The sequence below is a fragment of the Magnolia sinica genome, chromosome 5, assembly GCF_029962835.1.
Source record: "Magnolia sinica isolate HGM2019 chromosome 5, MsV1, whole genome shotgun sequence".
In the NCBI taxonomy this organism is placed as follows: Eukaryota; Viridiplantae; Streptophyta; class Magnoliopsida; order Magnoliales; family Magnoliaceae; genus Magnolia; species Magnolia sinica.
The window spans coordinates 101314065-101334585 of record NC_080577.1 but is presented as its reverse complement, the minus strand read 5'-3'; the positions used below and the strand labels follow the sequence as shown (position 1 = coordinate 101334585).

Here is a 20521-nt window from a genome sequence, read left to right as displayed (position 1 = left end):
TGTGCGATAACCTTCATACGGCTCTTCCACCGTAAGTTTCGCTCAAAGTCTCGCACAAACTCCAACATGTCCCATTCTGCTATCATTAGCGGAGCCGCAAACTATATAGCCTTCTTGCGACTCAACGCGTCTGCCACAAGGTTCGTCTTGCCCGGATGGTAAGAAACATCGAACTTAAAGTCTTTCAATGTTTCCATCCATCAGCGGTACCTCATATTTAAGTCACGCTGTGTGAAAATATACTTAAGGCTCTTGTGGTCGCAAAAGAGCTCGAACTCCTCTCCATAGAGGTAATGTCTCTAGAGCTTTAATGTGAAAATGACAGCTGCTAACCCCAAGTCGTGTGTAGGGTAATTTTCTTCGTGTTTCCTCAACTGTCTCGAAGCATAAGCAATCACCCTGTCCTTCTGCATAAGGACACAACCTAGGCTAACGCGAGAGGCGTCAGTATATATCGTATACTTAACCCCTTGCTCTGGCAATACTAACACAGGGGCGGACATCAACTTGTCCTTAAGCTTTTGAAAAGCTATCTCCGCCCTCTCATTCCAAGCAAACTTCAAATCTTTCCGTGTTAACTGAGACAATGGTCTGGCTATCTTCGAGAAGTCTCGTATGAAGCGTCGATAATAGCCTGCTAGACCCGAAAAGCTTCTCACTCAGTAACCGAACCAGTCTGCTTCCAGTCCTGAACTGCACCTACCTTAGCAAGATCGACACTATCCCTTCCTTGGACACCACATGTCCCAGAACTTAACTTCTTCTTTCCAGAAATTGCTCTTGAACTATGCAAAAAGCCGATTCTTCCTAATAGTATCCAAGACCACTCTTAAGTGCTCCTCGTGCTCTTCCCGACTCGCAGAATATATCAAGATGTCATCGATAAAAACAATGACGAATCGGAATAAGAATGGCCAAAATACCCTGTTCATCAGATCCATGAACACGGCCGGTGCGTTCATAAGACCGAACGACATCACAAGGAACTCATAGTGGCCAAAGCTAGTCCTTAAAGTGGTCTTCTGCATGTCCTCATCCTTAACGCGTAACTGATGATACCCTGACTGCAGATCAAGCTTCGAGAAGTACCGTGCCCCCTTTAACTGATCAAACAGATCACCAATCCTAGGCAAAGGGTACTTATTCTTCATAGTTACTAGATTCAACTTGCGATAATCAAAACATAATCGCAAGGAACCATCTTTCTTCTTCACAAACAGGTCAGGTGCTCCGCAAGGAGACACACTAGGCCGAATAAAGCCCAAATTCAACAAACCATCTATCTGCTTCCTCAATTCCTCCATTTCACTCGGAAGTATACAATAGGTGGGCAAAGAAATGGGCGTCACACTAGGCATGTGATCGATAGTAAAGTCAATCTCACGCTGAGAAGGTAATCCAGGAATCGACTCAAACACATCTTCAAACTCCCGAACTACTGGCGTGCTTTCAAACGCTGATCCAGCCATACTCTCCAACAGAGAAGTATAATAATCAAGGCAAAAAGGGAGACTGACCTGAGCAGGGAAAGTAATTGTCTCGCCCTCAAGTCTATGAATTGTCACCATCCTTGCTTCACAATCAATCTCTGCTCGCATCCTCGTGAGCCAATCCATACCCATAATAACATCGTAATGGAATAGAGGCGCGACAAAAAGATCAACAAGAATCGATCCACTCCCTAGATCAATCAAACAATCCAAACAACGCTTGCTCATAACAGAGGAGATCCCAGTAGCGGTAGTGAGCGTCACTCCCTTTATAAAAACAATGCTCAAACTCAGACGCCTAACTGCCGCATATGATATAAGAGAGGTAGTGAACCTGTATCCACAAACATAGAAATGTGAATACCTTCAATGTGAGTTGTAACCTCAAGGGATCTCGGCACCAAGTAGCCACAGGCGCTTCAGCCGAGAGCGCATGAACTCGAGCCTGCTGCTGCGATTCGGCGGAGGAACCATGGGCCGCCGAGGTGGCCTCAAGCTAGGTATGTAAGGTCTGAAGGATTGATGAGCTGGCGCCGAACGAAGAGGTGGAGGTGATATAACCCGAGGCATCGGACGGCCGATCCTCTGGCGGTGGAGTAAATCCACTATCCCGCATACGCGAAAAGCAAGTACGATCCAAATGCCCCATCTTCCCACAGAACGAACAGCGAAGGGGCGGCGCCGAACGCCTCGGAGGAGAATCGCCGCGGCCTCTTACCAAGAAATGGTGCACTTTGAAAGTCAGGTCGTGGTCTGGGAACTATAGGTGCTCGCATACGGGCAGCCTTAGTCTCGGTCCTAAGCCAAGCCAACTTCTCTTCGGAGGAGACATGAGCCTGATGATTCCGCTGGCTCTCCTCCCGGGCCTCTTTCAATTGTGAGGCCAAACGAGCACTCTCGGCGGTGGCCCTCTCGAGGGCCTGCCTGGTGATCCCCAAGTCGCCAGTCATTATGTTGAGCCGAGTTATAGCGGCAGCGAGTTGTGTTTCCGCCTCCCCAGCCCACTTCTAAGTGTCGGCCAGATCTGAGCCAGCCTTGAGCCCACAAGGGGCAAACTGCAAAAGAAAAACGTAAGTTCAGCCAAGTCTGAGAAAACCGACAAAGATAGCGCAAAGTTCAACTCTTACCTCAAGGAGCATCTTCGCCATATAGGAGAGAGTCCACCTTGGGGGAGCTTTGAAGAGGGCAGCGAAGTCTTTTTTACTCCCGTGGGAAATTGCCCAAGGGACCATGTCCTTCATGGCCCGTTGAAAGACCGACGTTTCTTGTTGAGTCGTCTCCCCTCCTGAGGGCTCTCCCCTTCTCTGCTCCTCCCTCTGCTCCATAACCTGCTCGGCAATAAGTCCTGGCTCAAGAGCCCCCCGGGACTCGGGAGCCACCGTGTTCGCCACTTCCGCCCCTTCCTCTGAGTCGGTATCTATAACGGTCGGGATGGGCGGGGTGGCTTGCCCCTTAGTCTTCGAGACCGTCTTCGGCCTCTTTGGAGGCCAAGGCTCTGACCTTGGAGGGGCCTTCATTTTGAAAGGTGGACGGAGGAGAGGCCGAGCCTCTGCCATCTTTATATAAAAAATAAGACAAGTCAGACAAGAATCAAAGGGAATAAAGGACGACAGCTAGAAAGTACCTGTTAAGGCTAAGTCTAGACCCGATTAAAAAAGGTGCTCTAGTTAGAGAAGTCTCTTCTAAGACCGATGCTCCGGACTTAGCGCCTTTAGATCCTTAATCCGAGCTAAAGTGCCGACTCCGAGGCTCGGCCTTCGCTCGGGGGTATCTGCAAAACACACGAAATTAGACTTGAAGACTTAAAAGTACGAAAAGATAAAAAAGAGCACACGCCGAGTCACCTACTTGGGAGAACACCCGAGGAACGCGAGATTCGATTAGCCCTGGCTAGGCAGTCTCCCAGTGACCACACGCCCAGAACCATTTATCTCTCCAATGATTGTTGGAGGTGGGAGGGTCGGTTATCAAAGGTCCGCCCTTATTCCACCAAGCATACAAAAAGTACCGGTCGGGATGTTACGGGTTCGGCCGTACTTGGAACAGATAGAGGAGCTCGTTGATGGTCAGTGGGGGCTGCTCCATTTCAACCTACAACACTGCACATACGAACAAGTTCCTCCACCTGTTAGGGACTATCTGCCCAGGCGCAATCTGTAGTCAGAAAAGCAGATCCTGAGCAATGCCCTAGAGGGGTAGACACAAGCCGAATTGCAAAGTGACCTGAAAGATTACAACCATCCTAGCAAGAGGACAGGCGAGTAGTTCACTCGGCAGGGGAAGGCGAAGGATGACCGAGTTCAGGACATGGTACCCGACCTTGATCCTATCCAGATCTGCCTAGGTTAAAACCGAGGGAACTGGACCCTTCTGCTCATCTCCTGCCTCCCCTCCCTCGGCTGCCGACTCAGCAACCTTCGCCAACCTTCGAGTGGAGACTGACCCACTGGCCCCTTCAACCTCCTCATCCTCTCCCTCCGTTTCCTCCCTGGGGGGATTAGGTCTGCCCGAGGTAGTCGCCAATGACGCCCCTTCGCGAGAGGGACCCACAGAAGCAAGGCGCTCCGTTGAAGACCCAGCTGCCCTCTACATTGGCATTTACAGCCATCTTTGCCAATATCAAAGGTGATTCTCAAACGTCCCAAAGACGTCTTGCTTCACCTTCGTCACTGGAAACACCCTCCCGAGGGCTCAAGGAACCTCACATTGCCACTACAATTGAAAGCAAAAGGGAGGGAGAGAGTTAAAAATTCACCGGAGGCAGTGAGTGGCTGAGAAAGAGGGCAAAACATTGAAGCAAAAGATGAAAATGGCGAAAAGTGACGGAAAAAAAGGAAGCAAACGTGCACGCGAAAATGGGAGAAATGCATCCCGCTCCCCCTTTTATAGCCTTGCCATGTGGCAAGTGCATTTAAGGAGGAGTCGAGTCGACGCTTACTTTGTCTCCCCCATCCAACACGTGGCGGGATTCGGGCGACGCGACCACTTTTTCCAGCATGTGTCTGGATCTCATAAGACAAAAAGATGTCCTGACGACTCCCCGCTCGTGCGGCCTCGATCAACGAACCGGCGCATGTTCTAGATGATACAGAATGCCTGCAAGCAATAATGATTTTTGTGATAGATCCACACCGTTCATCAAAAAAAATTTTAAAGATAATTTTAGAGTATTAACTTTGTTGGAGAATAATAGTACACTATGGAATGGACCAACTCCATTGATACCGCCCGGACTCTTAAGGCAACAAGACTGACCGAGGCATGCATGCATAAAGCCTAAAGGAGAGACTTAGCCCGGATTTCAATAAACCAATCTAGACCGATGCTTACAAAATCCTGAGCCATAAGGCAAGGAATCTTTGAGGTGCACGAAGTTGGCTCGACAAATGAGGCAGCAACATTCAAATAGGCCGACTAAGGCCCAATGCTCCGAAGCCATACGACCGGCCATCGGATTAGGAAGGCACACTGATTATGGATCGGTCTCGTCCCATCCAACAGAAGGCAAGTAGCTCAACCTTCTATAGCCAGCTGAGACTCGCTTATCAATAGAGTCGGTCAGACTCGATTTAATCAGTAAAATCTACTGAGAAAGGGAGAAGCAGTGTAAAGTGAAACACCTTCTCGAAAATCCAGGAAGAAGATTCTCGATCCAGAGGATTCAGGATTGGCTAAAGTCCTAAATTGGATTGACATTGAATCTCCAAGATATCAAGAAAGAATCTTGACACGATGGGATCCTCCCCCTCCTATAAATATAAGAGACTTAAAGGGTGAAAGGTACACACACATTTTTTTCCCACCCTTCCTCAATTTCAGTATTCAAAAAGCACTATCAACCTCATCATTGAAAATCATGTTAGTTTTACATAAATAAATAATTATTATCTATTTATAAGTATTTACAAAGGTGAATTAAAAAACAAATAGCCCTAATTAAGTCAAGTAAAACTTAAAGACAGTTTATTCAACTTAAAAGAGTCTGATGCAGGCTGCATATGGGCCATCTTCGCCGTAGATCTTCAATTGGTCTGCAATTACAATAATCAAGATTGCGAGGCAATGCATGTATTCGATCCAGGGCGGACATCTTCAACACTTGTTTGTGGACCACACGGCCCAGCGTCCAATTTATATTGTTTTAGGTATTTGCCCATGTTTTAGGATATTTTGGTCATTTTAGATTTTATTAATTTAAAATGGGAAATGGTAGTATAAGGTCGACCTCATGGGAACTTCTCATGTGGTCGAGTTGTGTGGGCCCCACCGTGATGTCTATTGAAAATCTAAGCCATTAGTCAAATGCACCATTCCATGGTGGGCCATGGGATTACAAATCAAGTCAATCCATGACTTGAGTGGGCCACACCACATACAACAGTAGAGAGGGGTTACCCTCCCGTTAAAACATTCATAATCATTTATTGAGCCCGCCGAGATATGGCTTACAAATCCAGACTATCCATGGTGTGTGTGTCCACTTGGATGACGGGTTAGACCAAGTTTCAGCAGCATCCAAAACTCAGGTGGGCCCCACCAATTACTTTTATATAATTTAGGCATGTCTTCACATGGTTCTAAATAGTATGGCCCACCTGAGTTCAGCTGATTTTTGGGATATCCCATGACCTAAAGGGGACCCATCAAATGCACGGTGTTGATGTTCGACACACATCACGGTGGGGCCCACACAGCTCTACCTCATGGGAAGTTTCCCATGAGGTTGACCTCATAGTACCATTTCCCCTTTAAAATGGTTGAGATTAGAAGTTAACATAAGAAAATGAGTGGTTTAAATTAATTAGGATTAGATTTTCCTATTAATTCATCTATTAGAATTAAAATTGGTATTTTTTCTTAATGAATTAATTTAACTTTTTAGCCTTAAGATGTTCTTCTAAATATTTCAGCCCACAATGCTGAGGGAACCCAATTTCACTTGAGGCACTCAAGGATCATTGTCTTCATGATCTTTAAGATTTTTTGCTGCTTGAGGCGTTTCTCAGGGTATTCAAAGATCTTTTTATTCTATCGAATCCATTCAGAAGATGCACCCATCCATAATGCATGGACACGTAAAAATTCAGGCCATTCCATAATTCTAGTGGTCCACAACGGGTGATCTTTAGAGGATTTAGGCATGAATTTACATGGTGTGGCCCACCTAAGGTTTGGATTGACCCAAGTTTTGGGAAGCAAGGAGGGGCCCACATGATAGGAGGGTTGGAAATCTTTTTTAAAAATTACGGTGGGTCCCACACAACAATATCAAATAATCATTCTTTCACACTTATTTGCCTAATGGCCTCTTCTCAAGCCAAGCTATTCACTCTTCATAGCATGCCTCACTCTAGTTTTTAGAATGCAGCATTTGATAATTGTTTCTGCACATGGTCACTGCATTGTAACACACAAGTGCCTCAATCCAAACCATTCAAATCATGGGCCCCATTTTTTGGAGATTCAAGAACTGAACCATTGATCCCAACTATCCAAAACCACCTAGTAAAAAAATCAGAGTTTAATATCTTCCAATGAATCTGATTTTGTATCTAGGACCCATCTGAAGTAGGACCTGCAACTGCAATGGTCTGTCCGACGTACTGCGGTTTGCAGTTCGCAGTTCGAGCCGTGCATCAGTGAGACAGTAAAAATTAAAATCTCAGGTTGAAGCACATATCTAACCAAAAAAAAAAAACCAACTTGCATAGCCCTATTCATGAGGCCATCCTCTACATTAATTTGGCCGAGATCGATCGGGAACCAGATTGTGACATCCGACCGAGTCGGAGATGACTTAAAGACTCCTTAAGATGGTCCATGAAATACCAGCATCCACCTTTACCTTCACCATCAAGTTCTTTCTCAAGTGGACCACCCGTAGTGCGCGGCGGTGCGCACCCCGCAAGATGGTGGGCCAAACCAAGATGGTCAGGTGAACCCTAGCTTTTTTCATGTTCCTATTAAAATTCTACAAGAAATATAAAGACCCAAATGGGATCTCTCCAAAAGGATGCAACCCAACTCATCTATAACAGTCCAAACCATGCTACATATCCAACTAAATAAGTAGCCTACATACGTAAAAACAACAATTACAGTACTTAAAAACACACATACATCATGTTAATTCCCCATCCTCTATCCATGCCTTATAACACACTATCAATCTGTCTTTTTTCTATTTTCTTTGGTTTTTGTTTTTTTAAAAAGTTTCCTACTAATAATAAGCTGTGTCAATTTGGGTAGTTTAGAAGTTACATTTCCAATGAAGAGCTACAACCCAGTTATAATCCTTTGTACCTTATTTAAGGTGTGAATTCCTATGGTGGCCCACCTAAGCCTGCCCAAAAATCCAACTAAGATTTGCATGTAAAACCCAAATGGATGGTCAAGATTGTGATGGCTGTGACCCAAGATGGACCCTTCTATCTGATGATGGTTCGGTTGATCGTAGGCGGGCCCACTTGGGCCCCACATAATTTGCACCTTAGTAAAAGGTACAGAGAATTTTTACTGGATTGAAGTGAAAGGAAAATGCCTGTTCATGTTGAGAGATCGGGACACCGAGATTGCAGCTGCATGATTAAGATCACATCCACCACCTATTCATGCGCGGTTCGATAATCAGCTGGCTACCCGGCTATACAAAACCTTGGAGAGCCGATGGCTGAGCCATCATCGGTTGCATGACACTGAAGTTGAGCCATCTCCTTTTGTGGCTGAATGTGATGAAGAGGTCCTCTGTGTTTTCCCAGCGCTCTTCCCCTCTGGCTTTGATTCCGGCTTCCGAACCTTCACGCCTCGTATCATCTGATTGGTGTTATTATTTTATATCAGATTCCATCATCATGTGAGAATAACAGGAATGCTAACACCAGACAAGGCAGCCAAAAAAAACACACACGCACACACCACTGCTAGTGGCACATATGTCTGCATGTGTGGTATGTGTACATGTGGGGTGTGGATTGGGTGGTCCGTACAGTGAATTTTCCTGATTTAATAATTCTTGCCAATTCATTTATCAGGTGGGCCACTTGTGCATGAAGTAATGGACACTGATAACTAATGGTGCGGATGTGCAAAGATGCAACTTGAGTGCAAGGTCATGGTTGTTGGATAGAATGTGTAGAGGGAATTTATGATGATTGCAATGGATCCCTCACAAGTGTTGCACATGCAACACACATGTGCAACACACATGCCTGCTCTAATACCTCACCCCCGGAGAGGAGTCTTGAACACTTACCTCTCACTTTGATACCTCACAAACATAGGACCTCTCACTCTGATACCACTTTAATGCAGAACAACCAACCACTTGCTCTAAAAGTTCGAATTGATATAGCGTGGCGAATAAGTCCCTTTTATCTCATAACCCAGGCCCTACATCCCATGAGTTAGGACCTCGGCCAAACCCCTTTGTCGACTCCACATAACATGGGTTCCACCTCACACAAGCTTCTGCCTCACAGGAGCGGGGGCCGCCTCACACAGGCCGCCCACCCCGAGTGTACTCGTACATCCCACGAGCTACCCCACTCGAGCCCGGTGTGAAAATGTCTCCACATTATATGCACTCCAATCCAAACTGTTCATAGCGTAGGGCATGACACGTGACACACATGCACTCCAATCCAAACAGTTAAATTAGTGGGGCCCACCAAAGTTGGGGGCATGACCCAAAAATCACATTATGAGGAACAATGCAATTGACCAGATTGGTAGACAGAAAAAATGGATGTTTAATGTGAAATAGCTATAGCCACAATTCATCAAACAAATATGGTTTGTTGAGAGGTTAGGATCCTCCAGTTAGGCTGATTTTTGAAGATCCTGACAAATGTATGCTACATATACATGGGTAATGGTCATTGAGCATGGAATGATCACGTCTTATATTCCCTGTGTGGGGGCCACCATAATGTCCAAGTGCCATCTAAGCCATCTATTTGTGCGTAGATCCCAAAATCCAGCCAAATCCATAACTCAGGTGGGTCACAACCAAGGGAACAATGAGAGACATTGAGTAGGGGCAACCACCAAATGAAACTTCCAGATGGAATGTGGGATCCATAAGACTCAATCATCAGCTGCACCCAACAAGAAACCTAGATCCTAAAACCCACCCTGATTGGTAACTCAGGTGGCACGAAACGACAATGGGGGCCATTGGGAGGAGGCACCTGCCATAGAAAATTCTAGATGGAATGCGGGATCCATAAGAGTTGTTTATATGTATAATCCAACCCAGTAAACAGCTGGGCCCCACAAGATGAAGGAAGACCATCACATGCCATTCATTCCTCCCGATTCAGGCCTAGATCCCAATACTAGCCTGTGATCTAGGTGGGCCACACCAAAGAGAACAATGGGGGATATTCAGGAAGGAGAACCAACTATAGAAATATTTCCAGATGGAATGTGGGATCCATAAGAGTTGTTTATTATGTAATTCAACCCAGTAATCAGCTGCATCCCACAGTAGGAAGGGACACCTAAACTCAAGCTATTCCAAAATTTAGCTGGTCCACAAATAGCAAATACACAGGTATCTGAAGTCACCCTATACACACTGCAAACTGTGGTGGGTCCCACCTGAGCTTTTGATATATATGGTGAAAAGAAGAGGCCCATCAGATTCACAATTTGGATTTGACACACAAACAACAAGTGGGCCCCACACCACTCCTACATATGCTTATTACCAATACTTCTAAAACTTCGTTGGTCCACTCAAAACTTGGTCGACGCAACTCGACAGGCAGAATTCCGCAGAGTCTCACTCACTTGAGTCGGCTACTCGATAAGGACTCATCAAGTCGACTTGAAAACTCAGTCATCTCAATTTGACTCACTTACCCAATCAATTCAATCAGGAAATTAACCTCAACTTAATTCTTCATTTCTACCATTGTTTCATTGAATTACTATTGTTCTCTTATCAATATTTTAATACTTTTATCATTCCTAAAAAATTTAATATTTTCTTACCTGCCTAAATATTTTAAATTTGATGATTAAAATATTAAGTCTAAGTTAAAGACCCAAGCAAGTCTTCGAGTCTTGTTTTTCTAGTTTTTGAACTGTTTTTAAAAATTTTCACACACACCACGTGGGCATTTGATCCCATGATCTCAGCATTGAAATAGCATGCATACCACTGAGCCATGAAGGCAGACCAAAGTGTGTAAGCACCATATACAATACATTTTAGAGATCCTGCTTGTTGCAAAATAAATGGACATCATAATCACACACTGCATTTAATGCAGTAGTGCCGACTACTTTAGTGATGACGTGAAACCAATCACAATGCAGAAAAGTAAGGTTTTACTGCTTGTAGCAAGCAGGGGATCTGGATTCTACATTTTAATGCGTGGGAATGATCACATGACATCAGATGTATGGTACCCCCGTTCTAAAGATTCTAATGATGATAACACATTAATGGACATGCATGCACGTAGAAGTGGCACAAATGCTCAAAAACTTACATGCAAATCCAAAGATCCGTATCAAAATCCACAGTGGAATGGTAAGAGCCCCATAATGCACACTAACAAAAGATCCTAACCATCCAAATCAGCCCCTATAAAATGGAGGGTGAAAATTAAAATGACATGGGCAGTCTGGATTGGAAATGCAAAAACAGATATGGGCCCTACAATTTGGAGAGAGCTTGGATTGATGTGCATGTATGACAGGTGTGCGGTCACAAGACACCCAATGGCCACAACTTGGAAGATGTGGTCATTGATGACAGTTATTTTTAACTTGGTAGCTAGTCAGGCTCAGATGGACCGTCCAATACTTCCACAAGCAGAGAAAGTTGGGATCGGACAATCAGAACCACACATCAGTTAGGTGCCATTACAGATGGGACACAAGCCAACTATCAGGGCTTAGATTCTGAACCACTGATTCAATGGTCCACAATCATCTGAACCACTTTCTCAAAGAAACACTCCCACTGATTCCACGGACGGTTGAAAATTGTCTGTTCAACGGTCCATATTGAAATAAACAGTGGTTACAGGAATGTCATCATTTAAGCCTGAATTTTAGCCCACCCATCAACCATATTATATAAAACAGGATGATCAGCTCTGATCATCAGATAATCTCATCATGTGGGCCCTACAGGGCGACATACGGAGGTGATCATGTTACACCGACTTGTACAGAAAAAAGAAGAAGGTTTGAAACTTTGAATGAGGAGAGTACGTACGTATTTGCCGCATTTAGTATCGGAATATATGACAATGAAATCTCCTTCCTGTAGACCGTTTGTACGCACGAAATCTCCTGCAACCACCCCGAATACAACGCCGCTGAGAAAATCGCACCACAAAACCTCTTTTCATCACAGCTACCATGTGGGCTCTGGTCCCACCAGTGATAGATCTGGGCCGTTCATTAGATTTTGCAGACTGCATTTTCATCAAGTTAATCACACATGCATGTTGAAATCTGGGCCGTTGGAGTAATTTCTAAGCATGCATTTTTTGTGTGAATGAGTGTGATCTTCCTGATTTGATGACCCAAAGTGACATCATAGTTCAATACTACTGGATAAAGGGACCAGATCTCAGGTATGTGTGGCATCCAATGGTGGGACCCAACAGACCTCTGCATGCTTAGATGTGATGAGGGGCTGCATTGCATGGGGTATTGTAACCCACCTGTGTTTTCTAGCAGATACATCCTGCTTTTGTTGTTTGGCCAGAATCTGAAAAAAAAAATAAAAAAATGGTGAAATGTAATTAGAAAATGATATATGAAGAGTGATGGTCCCAAGATCAGATTCATCTGACAATTCTAGCCGATGATTTGTGAACACTTGTTTGTGGAAAGAGGATTGTTGTATGTTTTTTTCATTTTTAACTGCCCAATAAATGTCCAACAATTCAATAGCAAGTTAATTAAATAAGTATAATTTTTAGTTCATGATACATCTAAACTAGGAACCATGATTTGGGCACTTTAATTTGATTTGTAAGCCACTTGTGTATTTTTAAGTAAATTCTAAATGCATGAGTATCATCCATCACACACAACCATAGTATCAAAGTTCTTTCTGCTAGATTAATGAGGAAGTGAATTGGGTGGTGCACTGTGGGGCCCATCATGATGTATGTATTTCATCCAAACTGTCCATCGACTTTGCTAGTTCATTTCAGTACATGAGCCTAAAATTGAAGTACATCAAAAGCTCAAGTGTACCACAACACAGGAAACAGTGGTGATTGAACGCTCGCTATTAAAAAACTTCTCAGGCCACAAAAGTTTTGGATGAAGCTAATGCTATTTTGTATTTTCCCTTCATCAAGGTCTGTGTGACCTTATCAACAGATTAGAAGGTAAATAAATATTACGGTGGTCCCTAGGCCACTGTTTCCTGTGGTGTGATACACTTGACCTTCAGCTGTGGTGTGGTGTACTCGATCCTTGGATCTACTTCATTTTTTGGATCATGCCCTAAAATGAGATGGAAAAATGGATGGATGGTGTGGATATAAAATACATACATCAAGATGGGCCCCATAGCAGTCTTGGAATCACCACCCAATCCGCTTCCGATTACTGAAGGCAACAGCACCACAACGTGTGGTGCCGTGCATCCGTACTTCTGAACAACATGCATCCGTACCATGAAAAGGATCGTTACGAGAAAATCAGGCCCGCTCGATCATGAGAAGGACCACACTGTTGGAATCAATGAATGGTCTGAATCTTATACAGGTGTGGCCCACTTAGTGAATGGACCGGATATATCTTCAAGAATGATGATTTTCATGGTGGGGCCCATGGGTGATCAGTCTCTGATCTATTCTGATAAAATGCAGGCGGATTGTTTTAGGGTTTCTGCATGGGGCGCAAGAACGTATAAATAATAAATAAAAGAGTTGAGCTCCTATGAGTTTACCATCATTTTAAAAGTAGTGGTTGCTAATCCTTCTCACATGTGGCATACATGTAAAGATGTATCTAAACCATCCAAATTGATGGCCACATTATGGATTGATCATACCTATAAAATCACATTGATCCATTAATCCTAACCATCCGATTGATGGCTACAAATTGATCGGCTAGACTTAAACTAGACGAGTGATCCAAATTCCAAGGGAAAAAATAATGCATTCTGCTATCATCTTGGCGGTGTAATTTTTTGGTACTACTCTCGGTGATTTGGGTGGTCTGGATAGTCCTACAACTATCCCATTGTGGTGTGGTGAATGGTGGTAAACTATCATTGAGTCCACAAACTCAAACCAGTGGGCAGAGATACCTAGTATTCAACGCTGACAAGATAATACTTCATGTACATTGCTGCCCAAGGAATGAACGGTTTGCTCGAGTTTACATCTGTACAAGTGGGACCATTTTTAAAAAATCCAAACCGTTCATACGATGGGTCGTCCTTCAATGACCTATTCACCAAAAATTTCACAGATTTAGAAGACCATAACCTTCAAATCTTAAACCTTTAACCCACTGAAATACAAATATCACTGTATTTTCTTACAAGCTCAGATCAAAGGCTTAGGATTCTTCCCAAGGAAAGATTTTTCGTACATGGGCCATCCAAAATGTTCCCCGTCACATCAACGGATGGATCTCCTGAACCATGGGTGGGTCCCACTTATACTGTCTGGAAACCCTAGCACACCACGTGTATGTCATTTTCCACTCAGAAGATCTCTTTTTGCTATTTTTAGCTAAAACGAGAGAAGTGGGAATAAAGGACAGAACAGACAAGCGTCTGTTTGTTTTTGCATGCATCACACACTCGTGATAGTTCACCACTCCATTCCAAAAAAAAAAAAGTAACTCATCCACCACCCACATGTCAATCCAGACCGTTCAAAATACATCTACTGGGCGGCGGATAAAAACCATCCATTTCTTTCCCGTTTGAGAATGGACCACTCATTATTTAACTTTCTAAAAGTTCATTGATAGCCATCAATTCAATGGTGAGGATTACTAGACCAGTGTGATTTCGAGCTATGCGCCATTCGTGCATGTGTGCCACGTGTCTCCACCATTCTGAAGAAAGTGGCCAACAATCACGTGAGCAGTGACCCTTGTTTTTCATGTACATACCTGTAACGCATGTTCCAGATACGAGAAGTTCCAATGTCTTCCATAGCAATGGAAATCCCATCTCTTGCCTCCAACTCCGGCAGATGTGTTTCTGCTTCTTTCTAACACCATAAAAAAAAAATGGACGGTCAAGATCATTAAAGTAAAACCATGTGCAATGTATTTATGCTTCTTTCTAATGACATTAAAAAAAATGGACGGTCAAGATCATTTAAAGAAAACTATATCCAATAAAAAATTTAAACCATCTAGTTACTAGGTATAACCATGGATTGGTTATGATACTAAAACACCACTTTCATCAGACACTCCTAGCCATCCGATCCATGGATTTGAAAATGCAACTTCTTAGTGGATCAGATCATCCGATATTTATGATATTTAAATGGTATCCCATGAAATGTATGTTGGATGTAATGGACGGCTCTGATCAATGGATTGGATTTTGAAATTGTCCAAATGCAACTTGAGCCACATCTTTTATCAAATCAACGGCTAAGATGAACATGCTCACCTTTGGCAACACAATCCTTCCTAGGTTACCCACGTCGCTCTGTTTCAGAACTTTCTGCAGGAGGAATCTCAAGTTCTTCTCTGGTTTCCATCCCTTCAAAAGCAAATTTCATTTAATCAAGATTATCAATTACTAATCTCATGTTTTATAACTAAAATCATCATTGTAATGAATTTCAAGAAAAACCCAATTACCTGACGCCTATCCGAAGAGATCTGCCGCTGTTGTGTTTGCATGGCAGTCTGATCGGCGTCGGGAGATAATAGTGTCGGAGATGAAGAAGATGGAGGAGATGAAGAAGACCACATCACCCAGCTTCCAGAGCTACTTTGAGCAGCTGTAGTAGTACAATTGCCATTTCCAACAAGTCTCGACGGATGCTGCTGCTGCTGTGAATCCATCACCATTGCTGTTGGATGGTGCTGATGTTGGCGATGATGATGATGGTGAGAAAAGAACCGTCGTTGCCGAGCCATTCGCTTCTTTCTAGCTTCTTTAGTAGCTGAAGGAGCCATTTTCATGAGCGGCTCCCCCAACAATCCATGATGCCCTTGAAAGAGCTGACCTGTGGCGGCGTACTTATTAGGAAATCCAACAAAGGACGGTGCAGATGAGTCGGAGAATGGCCCATAAGAGAAATGTGGGGTCCACGACACATTTGAATCAATCATCTGATGATAATCAGGAGAGAATGGATGGTGTTGATTGCTGCTGTTGAGTGGCCCACCAGGAAAGCTAACATCACCACCGACGAAACCCATCATCATATGATGAGGAAATGAAGATTGTGGGTCGGTAAGATAAGCTGAATTGGGATGAATCCATGTACTAGAATCAGCGTTCGCCGACGGACCTTGAACTTGAATTGGATATGCTTGTGGTTGATATTGAAATGAAGCTGCTGCCGCACCAGCAGCGGCGGAGATGTATTCTTCTTCTCTACTCTTTTTCTTTTGTAAATGATGATTCTGCACCCAAGCTAGTATTAGCTTGAGAAGCTGTTTCATACCTTCTTTTCCACCGCCCAATCGACTCGCAGCGCACTCGATCGTCGATCTCTTCAGCTTAATACTACGCAAGTCTTCTGGAGAGATTGATTCCTTATTAGATTTCAACCATTCAAAGAAAACCATTGCGAGATCTTCCGACGGACGTGATTGTTCTTCGTCTTCTTTTAGTTTTTCTTTTTCTTCTTGTCCGTCCATCACCATCTGTCGGGTCTTATCTTCATCGTCGCTGCTGAATAAAGAAGACGGGTCCCACATACCCGAACTGTCTAAAAGATCCATATCTCCGAAATCTTCAAGAACATCCATTCCTTCATCTGGTTCATGTTCTGGAAGAGCTATTCTGTCTTCCGTCTTCGCCACTCCAGAATCCTGCGGCTGAGATTTCTCTACCCCATCATCGTTCTCGACTTTAACGATCGCCCATGAATTAGTGGCTGAAGATGAGGAAGAAGAAGACGAGCAAGACGCTGCGGCAGATGACGAACATCCACCGCCTGTAGATAACGACGATGAAGAAGCCGAGGAAATGCATGGAAAATCGGGAAGAGATGGGAATTCATCGTAGAAAATCGATTTCTCTTCATCATCGACGACTCCACCACCGTCCATCTCCATCTCTCCTTCAATCCACATCTCCCCACTCTCCTCCAATCCAGACCCGATTTCATTCACATGCATGCTACTATTCATCTTCTCTTCTTCGTTTGCTTTTTATAGAAGAGATGGGTTTTTTTTTTTTTCCTACTGAAAGCGACTTCTCTTATATATAAGTAGACGAGGAATTCATTAAAACGGATGTAATAATAAATAATCGGCAGAATGGAAGTGATGGAGAGAGAGAATGATCGGAGGGAGGAAAAGGAAAGGAAGGAAATGAAAGAGGGATGAAACTAAAACCGTCACCGCCACGATTTATTGTTTTGATGAAACGGAACGGGGAAAGCGTCCAGTCAAGATCCAGTTCGGTTTTTGTTGCTCGTTCCCATGGAGAGATGATATGCGGTTGGGTTCGGTTGTACGGTCATATGGTGGGGTTATCTCTGTAATGTATGTGTGGAAGGGTTGATCTTTGTTTTGGGACCGTTTGTTTAGGTTTGTGTGGTGTGGATTGAAGATGGGTTTAAATTTGTATGGGTTGGATGGTTCTGTGAGTCGGATTAGTGGGTTTTGAATCAACCGTTGGAAATGATGAGAAGTGAATGGAAGTGTTGGGTGGAATTGGTTTTTTGAAACATGGAACAACATGCGTGGCCCACTGAATGGATAGTCTGGATTGGTGAAATGAGCTGACACGTGTACGGTGAAGAGATGAAACTACCAGGAGCGGACTAAGTGGGGCCCACCTTGATTTATATGTTGTATATCCACGCCGACCATCAGTTTTTACAGATCATTTTAGGGTATGGTTTCAAATATGAAGTGGATGTAAATCTTATGTGGACCACACGATACGGATTAAATATCCACCATTAAAAAATTCTTTGGGCCCACAATAGTTTTGGATCAATCTAATAAGGTTGGATGGCAAAATAAACATTACGGTGGGAACTAAGAAAGTTTTTAATGGTGGGATTTCAATGACCATTGTTTCCTGTGGTGTGTTTTATTTGAGATTTTTATCTGCTTCGTTCTTGGCATAATTGCTTAAAATGAGCTGGAAAAACTGATGGACGGCGTGGATTTACAGCACAAAATCAAGGTGGGCCCCACGGTCAGAGAAACACCCGCTACTGTATTACCCGGGTAACACCAAATCCGCTTCCGAAACCACCGTGTTCTGGTTCTACGGTCTAAAATGTACGCTGGCAGGGCTGATCTTCATTTTGGGCCGTCCATCTGGTTGCGTCTTCTGTGGATGGAAGGTGGTTCGAAATTTACGTAGATGGGATGATTCTGTCCATCTAATGAGTGGCTTTTAAAACAACGGTGGGAAACGAGGAGAAGCAAACAGAAGTGGTTTGTGGAATCGTCAGATGAGATTGGTGTTTAAAACATGCGACGCCACAGGTGGCCCACTGGACGGACAGTCTAGATTTAATATTGGACTATCAAGTGTACGGTGGAGATGGAACTACATCCTAGTGAAACCAACCAAACTCTCCTGTTGGTCTTACACGTAGCAGCCGTGAGATGCGGGCCCACGTGGATGTCCAACGGTGCCACGCCGACTGGCAATGCTGCAGCTTGCCGTTTCTGTTTTCCGCCGTCCGTTTGAGGGCCACTGATCGGATTGGATCGCTCGTCCCTACGGTTTGATTTTGTGATCAGTGGCCCATCTACGTTGGGGCCCACCGTATGGACGGTTGCGTCTCACAGTAACTCGAATCGATGAAACTCGTCTGCTCGTCTGCCACTGAAACAGGAGCTAGTTCTTTTTTGTGATAGGACCACCTGATGGACGGTCGGTATCTAATGAGTTACATGCACGTGTACGGTGCACGAGTGAAATACCCACGTAGTCTCTCAGCTGGTTTGACTCCCTGTCCTTCGCTCGTAGTACGAACCGTCAATCGGCGTACATATACGGAAATCTGACCGTCCAACTGCTGGGCCCCACTCCCCACGTCAACCTGATCCGACGATAACGGTCTGATTGCCAGCATCCAGAAGAAGGTTAGAATAGCAGATGTGTTTCACTTTAGTGGTATGGATCAATCCATAGAGAGGGGCCCACCACTTGTACGGTCAGTCGCCACCGCTACTAGAATGGTGGTGAACAAGGATGTAAGTCCACCATCTGAACTCCCTCAAGTTCTTTTTCTCTGTGTCGCGATAAATAATATCGACTATGTTTCTCCTATCGGCACCCACATGTAGATTAATCGTAGCCGTCTATTACTTTTACCCTCACCATACAGATAGTATCAATTGAGAATTTTATGCTGAAGAAATGATTTCTACAATCGATATACACCGAATAACTCGAACATGATATATACAACTCTTCATTCAATCTTCAACGTCATTGATCAGTTTGATTAATAAATTATGTATCATCCTAATATTTTCAAAAAATGGACGGTTCCGATTATCAGACTACCTTTCCATGCCAAAACCGAGACGCGACAGATATACATCATACTCAGTCGCGACAAACGAGAAACCAACTCCGCCTTATTCTGGACCGTGCGCCATAAGCCAAACGTTCGCTCTTGTTTGGTGCCAGCGACGGTGGTTCAGAGAGTTCAGAGAGCCCTTTTACTCGAGAGACGATATGGTAGATCTGAAACTACTGGAAAAAATAGTAAACCACCCTCGTACAGTACATTTATCCCATTGAAACATCAATCGAGACCTTCCATCAAGTGGGGTCCACTATGTATTTACTATATTACAAAAAAAACCATTTTCTAACAATATCTTTTTTTTAATCGTTACCTCTTTGAATCCATATTAAGTCCATGATCAGATCGTTAGAAACATCTTCTCTTGTAATTATTTAAATATCATTTATTTACAGTCCGACCCACTATATTAACCGTCATGATTGATAAATCAGCGGTCCAGATGATTTACATTAAGAAGATTCTACCATATTCGTATGCTGTCGTGTGTACCGTATGATCTACTGCAGCGTGATGACCGCCTCTTCAACCAGGCTCACACGCTTTGTCCCTATTCGAGGTGGAAACGGCGCTGCTTTACTGTTATTGCTACGTGTCACAGGAAGATTACGTCAGCTCTATCCCTCATTTGCTAACTTAAGCCGTGTGCTATCCTTCCGTCGTTATCGTTTTTTGGCCCTACTTTCAACTGATATGCCCCTAAACTTTGATTTAATTACGATAGGTGGGCCTTCTTTGGTGAAGTAGTTACACTTCTCCAGAGCTGCCCCCGGTTTCCCAGCAAGTACACAGGAATAAGAATTAGTTTTGCCTCCGTCGCGACTGTCGTTTCAGAGGGTGTTACAGCCTACTGTGGCACTCATAACGAGAAAATACGATGATCTCAACCGTTTATTATCTAATTATCATTCTTAAATGATAATATTAGCCTTTTATTTTGATATATGGATATGATCCACTGAAACATTTTTTTCATCGTTCTGAATTAATCTACAAACAGTGATGATCAGAGTCATCTGTTCAGCGTATTTTTATTTTTATAGTATGTTTATATTTCATACTCCACGCCATGGACGGTTAAGATCATTGTAAAAATCTATTTGTGGGACCCAATGGGAAGCGACTGACGCTGGGATTGTATCGCGACGGAGATAAAAGGAACTGTGGGGATAGTAAGGGTACTCGGTCGAGTGAAATGGGCGTGGTCTTCGCGGACTTTACGGTAATAATTTACATGCATGAGAGATCGAGACCATTCATCCTACATATTGTAGTATAATAATCCCTTGATCATGTGGTCGAATATTTTTTAAGAATATTTTGGCA

At 43.7% G+C, this 20521-nt stretch overlaps 1 protein-coding gene across 1 annotated transcript; it reads right to left on the bottom strand.

Moving 5' to 3' along the window:
* Nucleotides 1-7522: 7522 nt before the first annotated feature.
* On the bottom strand, nt 7523-16999 carry LOC131246450 (B3 domain-containing transcription factor ABI3). The gene is made up of 6 exons (XM_058246605.1): nt 15315-16999; nt 15121-15213; nt 14607-14707; nt 12179-12225; nt 11725-11801; nt 7523-8303 (listed from the first exon to the last, which is right to left on the bottom strand). The coding sequence occupies exons 1-6, from the start codon at nt 16818-16820 to the stop codon at nt 8169-8171; spliced, it is 1959 nt and encodes a 652-aa protein (XP_058102588.1). The 5' UTR covers nt 16821-16999; the 3' UTR covers nt 7523-8168.
* Nucleotides 17000-20521: the final 3522 nt, after the last annotated feature.